Source organism: Enhydra lutris, unplaced genomic scaffold (genome assembly GCF_002288905.1).
Source record: "Enhydra lutris kenyoni isolate GAN:26980312 unplaced genomic scaffold, ASM228890v2 scaffoldscaffold17, whole genome shotgun sequence".
NCBI lineage: Eukaryota > Metazoa > Chordata > Mammalia > Carnivora > Mustelidae > Enhydra > Enhydra lutris.
The window spans coordinates 19,916,322-19,928,688 of record NW_019154101.1 but is presented as its reverse complement, the minus strand read 5'-3'; the positions used below and the strand labels follow the sequence as shown (position 1 = coordinate 19,928,688).

At 41.8% G+C, this 12,367-nt stretch overlaps 1 protein-coding gene across 1 annotated transcript in view; it reads right to left on the bottom strand.

Moving 5' to 3' along the window:
• The window catches only part of LOC111147793 (tumor protein D52 like 1), a 97,804-nt gene that overhangs the window by 24,076 nt on the left and 61,361 nt on the right, over positions 1-12,367 (bottom strand). Inside the window, exon 2 of the mRNA XM_022504031.1 lies at positions 9,645-9,760. Coding sequence (XP_022359739.1) covers positions 9,645-9,760 — 116 coding nt within the window. The remainder of the gene's footprint in view (positions 1-9,644; positions 9,761-12,367) is intronic.

Here is a 12,367-nt window from a genome sequence, read left to right as displayed (position 1 = left end):
TTTCAAAAACGCAGGGCTTGAACTCACAGCCCTGAGATCAAGACCTGAGCTGAGATCAAGAGTTGGATGCTTAATCAACTGAGCCACCCAGGTGCCCACCCCCCAAAATGTTTTCTTTGCTTTTTTGTTTTAACATATAATTTGCTCCTAAAAGCAACTTCATGTGTCACTGGTCAGTACTGTGTGTTTATTTTTATTATTTTTTGTTTGTTTGTTTATTTTATTTTTATTTATTTTTTTAACGTCTTAATTTTATTTTTTCACTGTTCCAAGATTCATTGTTTATGCACCACACCCAGTGCTCCATGCAATACGTGCCCTCCGTAATACCCACCACCAGGCTCACCCATCCCCCACCCCTGTGTGTGTATTTTTTGTCCATCACACATCACTGCGTTGATGCAGACACAGACTGGGCAGACATTGGTTTTGCCAAGCTAGTGCCTCAGGAGGGGAGAACAAGGGAGGAGAGGATGTATGCAAGAATGTGATTCATGTGTCTTTTTTTTTTTTAACAATGTACTGACAAATAATTGATGTATAATAAACCACCCATATTTAAAGTGTATAGCCTGTTAGTTTTGACATGTGTGTTACTCTGGTGAAGTTATCACTGCTACCAAGAAAGGGAACATGTCCATCATGTCCAAAAGTCTTCTAGGTCTTCCTTGTCATTCCTCCCTCTTCCTTCCCCCACCCCTCCTCCCAGGTAGCCGCTCGCTGGTCTTTCTTTCACTCCACAGCACATATTCATTTTGTGTGCCTTTGTTCACTCGGTCTAATTACTTGAGATTTTTGGGATTTATCCATGTTGCTGCATTATCACAGGTTCTTCCCGTTTTATTGAAGAGCAGTATTCCTTGTATGGACGGTTGTTACCTATTCACCTGGTGAAGGACATTTGGGTTTGGCCAATGCAAATAAAGCTACTATGACCACTCATGTACAAGGTTATAGTGAGGATATAGTTCCTCTTTCCCCTGTATGAGAAGAAAAGCAAATCTCACAAAACTGCTCTTGTTCACTACGTAAAACAGTATGGAGATCCCTCAAAAGATTAAAAATAGAACTTCCATACCACCCAGCAACTTTCCTTCTGGATATTCATTCAAAGAAAATGAAAACATTAACTCAAAAAGGTACATACACCCCCATGTTCACTGCAACATTATTTACAATAGCCAAGATATGGAAACAAGCTAAGCGTCCACTGATGGATGAATGGAGAAAGAAAATGTCACACACACACACACACACACACACACACACACACACAGAAATATTATTCAGCCATAAAAAAGATGGAAATGTTGCCATTTGGGACATGGATGGAACTTGAGGGTATCATGCTAAGTGAAATGTTATCAGACAGAGAAAAACAAATACCATAATATCTCATTTATATGCGGAATCTAAAAAACAAAGCAAATAAAAACAAGCTCATAGACACAGAGAAGAGACTGGTGATTGCCAGTGGGAGGGGTGCGGGAGGTGGGGTGGATGAAATGGGTGAAGAAGGTCAAAATGTACAAACTTACAGTTATAAAATAAGCAAGTCACACACACACAAACTGCCCCTGCAAAGGTAATTTCTAACAAAGCAGCTCTGTAAAATGCTCATATTTTCGAGAGTGGTGCTATAACCTGTGAAAATCAATTTGAAACTCCACGAAGTCTTTGATTCTGATGGTCGTATTTTATTCTGTTGTCATGTTTTATAATGTATTGCCCTGGTAATATTGCTTAAATTTACAAAATGATCCTGACTTCCTTTGTGAAGCCAGAAGAGAACGATCAGTACTCCCTTAGCATCCCACATGCACAGGGGTCATAAAAAGCCTGACATTTTCATCAGATTTCTTATTTTTACAAATGTGGCCGCCGTGTCTCATTTACAGTCAGAATATCTAGCTCTACTTCTGACCACAAACCACATTTACACTAACACCATCAGTCATCAGGCAAATGTGCTCCTCGGGTTACCGGAGATACAGCTGCTAAAAAGGCCTCTCGAGAAAGGCACCTTGGCACAGATTAGACTTTTTACTTGTGCAAGGAAGATTTTACCCCAATGGTGGACAGATGGAATAGTGTGAAGCTTCACGGACATAAATAATCACTTCTGTAAAATAGGCAAAATTCTAAGTTGGAAGCATCTTAAATACTATGGTGGGGAAAAAAAAAACCCAATCTCTTGGAGTTTTTAATATCAGCAAATGTCCTAGTAATCTTGCATTGGTCATTTTTTATGTTTAAGGGGCAGTGTTCCAATGCTCACAGGAATCTCTCTAACATGGTTACCCACTCCACAAACATGTTCTAGTCAGTAGCACAGTCTTGAGGAGCAGGTCTTCAGTATGCAGACGTATACTCACTGCTGCAAAAGGAGTCCACTCCGGGACCACCAAAGGGGGTCATGCTTTTGGTCTCCCCATTAAATGAGAACATACAGTTATTTTAAAATTAAACCCTCTACTCTTTCGCTATCCCGTCACATTCCACTTTTTCATCTTTGCCAATGTGTCTCTTGCATTTAATCTGTGGTCTACTATTTCTTAAGGTTGTATCTCTAGCTGTCTTTCTGCAGCAGCCTTTTATTCTGTAAAAAAGAAGGTTTCTGCTTTCTTTTGCATCAATAATATGTTCTGAGTGACTGAAATTATTGGGAATCTTGGGGTTTTTTATGCATTGGGTAAGACTGTGGTTTTCACTCTGTAATAAAAATAAAGGGACGATTTTTAACTGGCAATAAGAACTTACAGATGTAGAGAAGAGGAAGGAGGCTCAAACATCTTGATATTCTCAACCTCCTATCTATGGGACCCTAGAAATGTATTCAATATTGGGGGGCAATAGGAGATTCATTAGTTATTTGAGGGAGGCAAGGGATTCATAGTTTTCTAATGAAATGCTTAATCCCCCAGAAGTGAAGAGAAACACTGAAGTGATCAATTTACCAAACACCAACCTAAAGAAAGAACAATGAAGTCCCACACCTAATATTCTAGACATGGAAGCACACATTAAAAAGTATTTGTAAGGGGGCACCTGGGTGGCTCGGTGGGTTAAAGTCTCTGCCTTCCGCTCAGGTCATGATCCCAGCGTCCTGGGATCTGGGATCGAGCCCCGCATGGGGCTCTCTGCTCGGCGGGGAGCCTGCTTCCTCCTCTCTCTACCTGCCTCTCTGCCTGCTTGTGATCTCTGTCTGTCAAATTTAAAAAAAAAAAAAAAAAAGTATTTGTAAGGAACAGACTTTTAATGACAGAAACATGAACTTGGTTACTCAGTTTGGTCTGTTCTCAGGTTCTGTAATGAAATTCTCATCATTTCAATGAAACATTGAGACTCACATTTCTTGAAGTTTTCGGTATATTTATCGGTGATCTAAATATATGCCAAAAAAATCTATGAGCAAATTCAGAAATTGAAAAAAAACACGTAATCTTCAATTATATTAGCTTGCAAGAATGAAAATGAGAACCACATCTCTTTCCACAGAACAGAGAGTTCTGCCCCACGGCAAAGCCTTTAATCACAAATATTTTAAATGATGCTCATGACGAGAGTCCACCCCTCATTTGACTAATGAGATTTTTTGGGTCTGGTTACACCAGTGGTTTTCAATTTCAGTTCGCATAAGAGTTACTCATTGGGCATATTTAAGATGCAGATTTTAATGCCCTAAGACTCTGATATCTTCAACTTGGTAGGGCCAGGCTACATACATTATTTAACCCGTGCTCCCAGATACTCTGAGGCTGGTGGTATGGAAACCTGATACCGTAAGTACCTCTCTGAGCCACAGCAAATTCTTTCTGGAATGAGGTGGAGTGCAGGTAAGTCATTAACGGAAGTGTTTAATATATCCTTTCTGCTTTAACTTTAAATTAATCATTTCTTTATTATAAACGAATAGTCTGGTTCTTTGGTTTTCTGACTCCCTAGATCTCTTGGACGACCCATATTTATGATTAAGATTAGATACTGAAACTTGATTATTTAAATATGAATTAACAGGCACATATCGGTGAGGATGTAGCAAAATTGGAAGCCTTGTACATGGCTGGGTAGGAATGGTAGGAATGGAAAATGGCCCCTGTGGAAAAGAGTCTGGTAGTTTCTTAAAAAGTTAAACATAAAATTACCATATGACCAACAATTCCACTCCCAGGTATATTCCCCAAAGAATATGAACAAATACATGTATAACACATGTTCATAATAGCACCATTCACAATAGCCAGATGGGAAAACAGCTGACATGGCCATCAACGGATGAACAGATACACAACTGCACTAGTCACAAAAATGGAGTATTATTCAGCCATAAAAAAGAATGGAGTATTGAGATATGCTACAACGTGGGTGAACCTCAAAAACATCCGGCCCAGTGAAAGAAGCCAGACACAAAAGGTCATCTCTTCTATGAAATATACAGGATAGTAAATCCATAGAGGCAGAATGCAGAAGGGGAAAGGGAAAGCAACTGCATAATGAATATGGGGTTTCTTTTCGGGGTACTAAAAATAGTTTGGAACTAGAGGTGGTAGTTACACAACATTGTAAGGATACTAAATGCTACTGAACTGTTCATGTTAAAATAGCTAATTTTATATCTCAATAAAAAATATAAAAAAACATAAATTAACCTGGAGTAGCTAATTAATTACCTTCAAAATGGAATTTGTGTTAGAAGATAGAAAATTTACTTTCCTATTTTATCTGCCAGATTACATAAAATATCTAACTTATAACCAGGTGAAGAAATCTTTCATAAACTATTAAAGCATCATTATGATGCTTAGGAGTAAGAGAATTTGGTCTCTTGCATACACTACTTCAAGACCAGACTCCTTTCCTGGCTAATCATGTCTTTGGCTAAGACTCCTAGGAAGTAAGATCAAAATCCAGATACTACTTGAGAGAGTGCAATGGTTGTTTTTATGTGTCAACTTGACTGGGCCATCAGATGCCTAGCCATTTGGTCAAATATCATGCTGCATGTACCCAGGAGGTTTTTATTTATTTATTTATTTATTTGTGTAGGATGAACAACTGAATTGGTAGACTGAGTAGAGCAGATTGCCTTCCCAAAGTGGGTGGGCCTCATCAAATCAGTTGAAGGCCTAAATAGAACAAAAGGGCTGACCTTCCTTCAGCTAATAAGGACTCTTCTTGCCTGGCTGCTTCTGAGTTGGGACATTGTTTTTCTTCTTCATTCAGACTTAAACTGTAAGATCTGCTGTTCTTAGGCCCCAAGCCTGCTGGCCTTCAGACGAGAGCTATACCATCAGCTACCCCGGGTCTCCAGCTTACTGACTGTAGCTCCTGTGATTGTCAGCCTCTATAATCACATCAGCCAATTCCTTGTAAAATTTCTTTTTATAGATACATACATATATATATTACTGGTTCTGTGTCTCTGAAGGACCCTAATACAGAAGGGTATTACAATAAGATACTACTGATTATGAACACTTCAGTTGTTCACTACTGAGTCCAGAAAGAATAAAGAAGGCCTTGAAGGAAGTAACTAAGAAAGACCCAGAGCCTAAGGCACTTCTTTGTAAGTCTACAAGACACGTGGCTTGAGAGTACTGTGTTCTTCCTGGGGAACCACACACAAAAGGAAGGAAGAAGAGCCCAAAGGGAGATGAAGGGAGCCTGAAAATTGGCTTTGCCTACTGGATCATGCTGCCTGTTGTTTTTCCTATTCCTATTAATGCCTATTTTTCTTGAGTCATTTTATCTAAAGGACACTGGCAGTATTTGATAGTTATATAATCATAAATTTATAGTACTAATGACAACATTTCATCCTTTTCAAAAGCCCAGGCACATTATGGAATACAAAGCGTAACATGCAGCTTAGGGACGTAAGAGTGGAATAGGATGGAAGCAGCACAGAAATAGTGAGCAAGTTTATTCAAAGACGGGGACAGAGAGGGACTCCTGGGCAGCTCAGTGGGTTAAGCCTCTGCCTTCAGCTCAAGTCATGATCTCAGGGTCCTGAAATCGAGCCCCGCATGGGGCCCTCTGCTCAGCAGGGAGTTTGCTTCTCCCTCTGCCCCTCCCCCTGCTTGTGTTTTCTCCCTCTCTTTCTCTCTCTCTCAAACAAATAAAATCAAAAAAAAAAAAAAAAAAGAGAGAAAGAAAAGAAAAACCCCAAAGAACATGTATGTGAAGATCTCAAAAAAGATGTCAGGACCTAAAGAGAACAAATAGCTGAAATAAAATAATATGTCTTTGTATACTGGTAAGGTTTGTAAGAAAACATATTCAACCACTGGTATTTAAAAATGCAAATATTAATAAAGCGCCTGCCTTTTGGCTCTAGTCATGATCCCAGGATCCTGGGATCGAGCCCCACATCGGGCTCCCTGCTCAGCGGGAAGCCTGCTTCCCCTTTTCCCATTCCCCTGCTTGTGTTCCCTCTCTCCCTGTGTCTCTCTCTGTCAAATAAATACAATCTTTAAAAAAAAAAATGCAAATATTTTGGGGCACCTGGCTGGCTCAGATGGCAGAACACGGCAGAACAGAAGACTCTTGGGGTCATGGGTTTGAGCCCCATGTTAGGTGCAGAGGTTCAAAAAAAAAAAAAAAAACTTAAAAAAAGTAAATATCTCTTTAAGCTATAAAATAATTCAAGATCATGACAAATCTTAATTGTATACTTTCTATAGAAATACCACTGCGCCAGTGTTGTGTTGGCCTCACAATGAAGAAACTTAAAAACACATATACTGCACGATCACAGTAATAAACCAAAGACTAAACTGTTCATATCAGGTTCCTCTTCTCAAGTGCAAACTTCATCTGAGATGTAGCCTTGTGGACACTATTGGCTTATCTTAGGTCTCCTGACATAAGGGCAGATCTTCCATTGCCTGCACTTGGCGGCAAACAACATGTTGGCTGTGTGGATGAGTGGAGTTAGGAGTTTGTCCCAAGTGTAAGGGCATCTTCAGGGCCATAGGAACAACAAAACAGTGCGGGACACAGCAGCTGGTGGGGGGCATCCGGCAGAGTCACAAAACTGTGGGAGAACCTAAGCCCCCCCAGGGAGAGGCGCACACTGAAGAGGAACCTGGATCCCTGGCACATTCCAAGACCCCTTGTAAGCAAGGGAGTCAGAGATGAGAAGTCCTCATCCACAAAGCTCTTCCTTTGGGTCATGGCCCCCAATGACCGCCTGACTCAAAGGCAACCTATTAGGCTGGCCTGCAAGGCATCCTGTTATCCAAGCGGCGAACGGATCTGGTAGGACCTTCCCTCAGGCACAGAGAGGGGTGGCTTGTGACAGGGGCCCAGGAAGAACGTCTGTGGAGAGCTGAGGAAGCTCTAAAAGCTGTCCCTGGTCTTGGAAGGGCCACTTGGGGGACTGCTGAGATTGCTCTCTGTGTGTCCTTGTTGTCCCCAGCATCTGAGCTCATCTGAATGCCTATGTGATCGGAAAGAACCTGGTTTGGGGTGGGCGTGTGAGCGTGAGTGTGCATGCACGTGTGTGTGAGCAAGTGTCGGCAGGTGCGCACACACAGGCGCAGGCATTCACGGAAGGGCAGGCAAAGCAGATTTAAGAAAAGGATGAGCATTTAGCAGAGGTGGCCTGAGGTGGATGAAGAAATGGAAATGTGAAAAGAAAAAACCAGCAAAGATCCATTTCCTTTGCTTTTCACGGGGCCTGGGGCACGCAGCAGCACCCATGTGCCTCTGGGAGTCACGATGCCTCTCTGGCAATGTGTGGTACTTCTTCATTCCTGGAGACTCCAGAAATAAGAGACAGGAAGCACTCCAGAGGATGAGAATACGAATCCTGGTCACTTGAACAGGGTAACGGGGTCTGGCAGGCTCAAAAGTCTTAGTAATGAGATATGCTGGAAGCTTAGTAATGTGGCAAGTGAGACAGAAATTTCTGGAAACACCACTGGTTTTTGTATTACAGGGGCATCCACTTAGAACCAAGGCTCACTTTTTCTTGATTAGAAAAATAACACACGCTCACTGTTGAACGTTTAGAAAATAAAGAATGCACTCAAAAAACACAATGATCTCCGTGTGTGTGTATACCCCAGCAGTCCCAGAACCCCCAAAACTCAAGGCATTCTCTAAAGGTTGGTTGGCTACAGAAGTTTTGCTGAATTTAAACTTGGACCATAACAGTGCAAGAATTAAATTTCAGCTCAGAATCAGTTAGCTGACACCAGTCTGCAGAATATAACTTTTGGACACCACAACTGACATGAACAAGCTGGTCATGAACCAGAGTTCCGGGCTGTAAGGAAACACGGAGCTAGCACATTTTCTTCCACGGCTGACTTCGGTCCGGGCCTGCTGGCGTGTGTGGCCAACTGGAAGTCGGCTGGGTGGTTGTAGATCAGTGGCCGCAGACAGACCCCGCTCAAGAGCCAGGCTATTTGATTTGAGGCTGTGCCTGAAATCATTTCTGTTGTGCCAGAAGAACAAGCTGCTCTGTCATTTTATAATGAAGTTATTTTTGGGTGTGTTTTGTGAAAGCACCTAAAAAGTCTTCAATATTATTATAAGCTGTCTGAAACAAATGCCGCAGCATTCGGGCTTGAGGCCTGGAGCGGACAGAGCAGGGTGAGGGCGAGGTGCTGCTAAAAGCCGTGTCCTCTGCCTGCGACTAAGCCCAGAGCCCTGCTTCTGGCTGGACCAGGAGCTTCCTGCCCTGGGATCCAGGGACGTAGAATGGGGAGGAATATGGGTCTCATTCCTCTGGCCCTAACTGCTTCTTCTACTTGAAAAGCTCCCTTTCTCTAGCGCTTTCCTCCTACAATGTAACTGCTTGGTAGCAAAGTCTGAAAGGGTTGGCTTTAACAGAAGTCGTATTCCCCACCGGCCAGGCGTCATCCCTGCTTCCAAGGCCGGAGGCCCGCAGCAACGACACAAGATTTAAGGCCACCGGAAGTCACCACAGCTTTCCTCTCTGCCCCCAGAACTTTACTCCTCGGCAAACGAGTACACGACTTAACAAAATGCGGTTGCTTCAGTGACCTCTCATTACAGAAAGAAATCACTTCCAAGTATTGCTTGAGCTAAGCTGCTGACCTAAAGCAGGAATTGCTCTTACAAAAGAGCCTGCACCTGTACCTACACCAAGGTCTTGGAGGAATTCATCAGGTCTGTAAGTGATTACTGTTCCCATAATATTGGGAAATTACAAAGAGTAAGAGGCACATATTTACAGCTACTTGTTACTGTTGCTTAAGCAATATAACTATGCCTTTTTCTTCTGTAACCAGTGGATAATGGACCACTAGCATTACAAAAAACACCCTAGAAAAAATGAATTACGTTACAATATCATTTATTAAATTTTATTAAATGAAAGACAATAGGGGCGCCTGAGTGGCCCAATCGGTTAGGCATCGACTCTTGATTTCATCTCAAGTCATGATCTCAGGGTCATGAGATCTAGCCCCATGTCAAACTCCGTGTTGGGTGTGAACCTGCTTAAGATTCTCTGCTCCCCCCAATGCCCCGTCCTCCACCCGTGCTGGTGCTCTCTCAATAAAAAAATAAATACATGAAAGACAACATAACTAAAACATGGGACTTATACAAAACTAACAATAACTCCTAAGATCCTGAGACAGACAGGACAATAAGATGGCTAAACATACCTGAACTAATTCTGCCTTTAACTCTTCTCTTTCCTCCTCAGACAGTATGCTAGAGAAGTCAGCACTTGCTACCGTGTCTTCATCTCGTCCTTGCAATGGTTCAGTCTCCAACAAACCTTTAGGCAAGATGGATAAAACATAATGCAATTAAAAAAAAATGAATTTGGCCAACTTCTGTTTCCACAGTCTGGAGAATTAGATATCCTGACAGACCCTCCTGCTAAAAAAAAAAAAAACAATTAAAAATTCCTGGGGCATCAGTCAATTAGGCATCTGCCTTCGGCTTGGGTCATGATCTTGGGGACCTGGGATCAAGTCCCACGTTGGACTTCTTGCTCAGTGGGATGCCTGCTTCTCCCTCTGCCTCTGCCCTTCACCCTTACCCTTGCTCGTGAGCACTCTCTCTCTCTCAAATAAATGAATGGGATCTTTAAAAAATATATAAATGAAATTTAAAAAAACAACTAAAACTTACAGAAAAAAAAAAAATCTCTCTAAATGTGTGATGAGCTGCCAAGAAGGTAAAGAACAGTAAGAAGCCAAAGAACTAAGTCAAAGTGGGAAGCCAGAGGTGTAAACAGAAGAAGTTTTCATTAGTTCCACCATTTGCCTCCCAGATGAAATCCGGCTTCGGTGTTCACATCCCCTGGGGTGCAGAGGGCAGAGGACAAAGCCTAGGGCCACCCAAGGAGAGGGGATCTGCATCCCCACAGGGCTGCACCCTGAGAGGAAGGTGAACTGGAAACCAACACCATCGCTGCCCACAAGGATCTGGGAGGCAAGCAGCCTTGACCCTCAGCACTGAATGGGCAACAAAACACGCCTCTCTGAGGCTCCTCGCTCTGGCGGGACTGCGTGTGAGCCGAATGCACACTACATGGGTGGTCCAAAAGAAGCTGGAGAGAAGACAGCACTGTAACTTTTTTCCACTTGGCACATGGAAATCGTGTGGATACGAAACTTGGAGTAGCAGCAGCTGTGAGGAGACATCACAAGCTGATGCTGGCGGAGGGACACAGGGAAGCACCCGGCTTCTTGAGGACATCACTGGGCCACACAATGACCCTGAACAGTACCACTTATAACTTGTTATGTGAGAAAAATGCCTTTTTGTAAAAAAATAAAATAAAAAAAAAATAGACATTCCCTGCAGATGTTCCCCTGGCATCTAGATAACTCAAATGCATACATTCTCTGAAGGCCCTAACAACAGGCCACCACATAAATGGAAGCTTCCTTTAGGACACAAGCTATGATGGAGCTAGAGTTTATATACATCTATAGGGAAAGGAAGACCTTTTAGTAAGCTGTCCCAGAACAACTTGTTATCCGTGTAGAAAAAATAAAATTGGACACCTTCACACAATTCTCAGAGATTAAATTATAAGCATTTTAGAAGACAGTAGGGTTTATGAACCTCTAGGTAGGAAGGGACTTCTTAAACAAGATGCAAAAAAGGCAAATCATGAAAAAAGGTGAATAAAAGGACAAATGTCTCTTCATCACACACACTAAATGGAAAATTAAAAGATATCTCCCATACGTATAACTAGCAAAAGATGAGGTCCCAGAATAAACAGAATTCTTACAAACCAGGCAAAAAAAAAGAAAAAGGGAAATAACCCACCAGAAACACAGCCCAAAAGACACAAAACAGATTTGTTATAGGAAGAAATCACAAATGGTTACCCAAGAAAACATGCTGAATGTCACTGATGTTCAGGGAAATACAAATTAAATCACTTCACAACCATCGGATTAGTAAAAAGTTCAAAGTCTGACATTATCAAATGTTGATGACTACATGGAGGACAGAAACTCTCATACTCTCCCGGCAAGAATATAAAGAGAGACAAATAACTTGGAAAATAATCTAACATGATCAAGTAAGTTCATTTCCACACCCACGGATATACCTGAGACACTCATATGTGAGCGCCCAAGGCCATCAATAAGAAATTTCATGGTTCAAAAACTGTGGATCATGCCAAAGTCCATCAACAGGAGAATGCACAAGTGTGCCACAATGCATTTATGCCCGCACGATTGACAACAGTAAAGCGAGTGAGCTGCGGTCACACACCACATGGAGGAAACTCCGGAACCAGATACTGAGTGAAAAGCACAAGTTGCAGAAGAATAATAAAGTATAACTTCACCCTTACGAAGACCCAAAATATGCAAAACTAAATAAAACATTGTTTAGAAATAAAATTATAAAGAAAAGCAAGACAGTGATAAAAATAATTCAGGTCCAGAGTTTTCTCTGAGGCAGAGTGGGTGTAGATGTGAACAGGGAACTTACAAAGGATCTCTACAGGGCTAACGGGAATGCTCCATTTCTGGGACACTGGATTTCTGTGTATGAGTGTTTTCTATACTTTAAGCTTATTTTGTCCATATTCTTCTGTCTAGATACTATTATTTGAGAAAGAAAATAAAAACTGATTTTATCTAAAGTCAAAAAGAAAGGTAAATAATTATCCTTCAGTATCAGGACATTCTAGGTAAAGAGAATAAAAATATGAACCAATCTGCAAAGCTCTTCTCAAGCTGGCCCCACTCCTGAGTCCCTTGTACCCACATCCTTTTGTCTGAGTCAACAGTTGTGTCACTGATAATACACCGACACGCATCAGTGAAAGTGGCCTCTTGCCGATCCAAGTTCATCAGATTCTTGTCCCACTTACCTACTCCAGAGGCCAGTTTCAAAGCTAAATAAT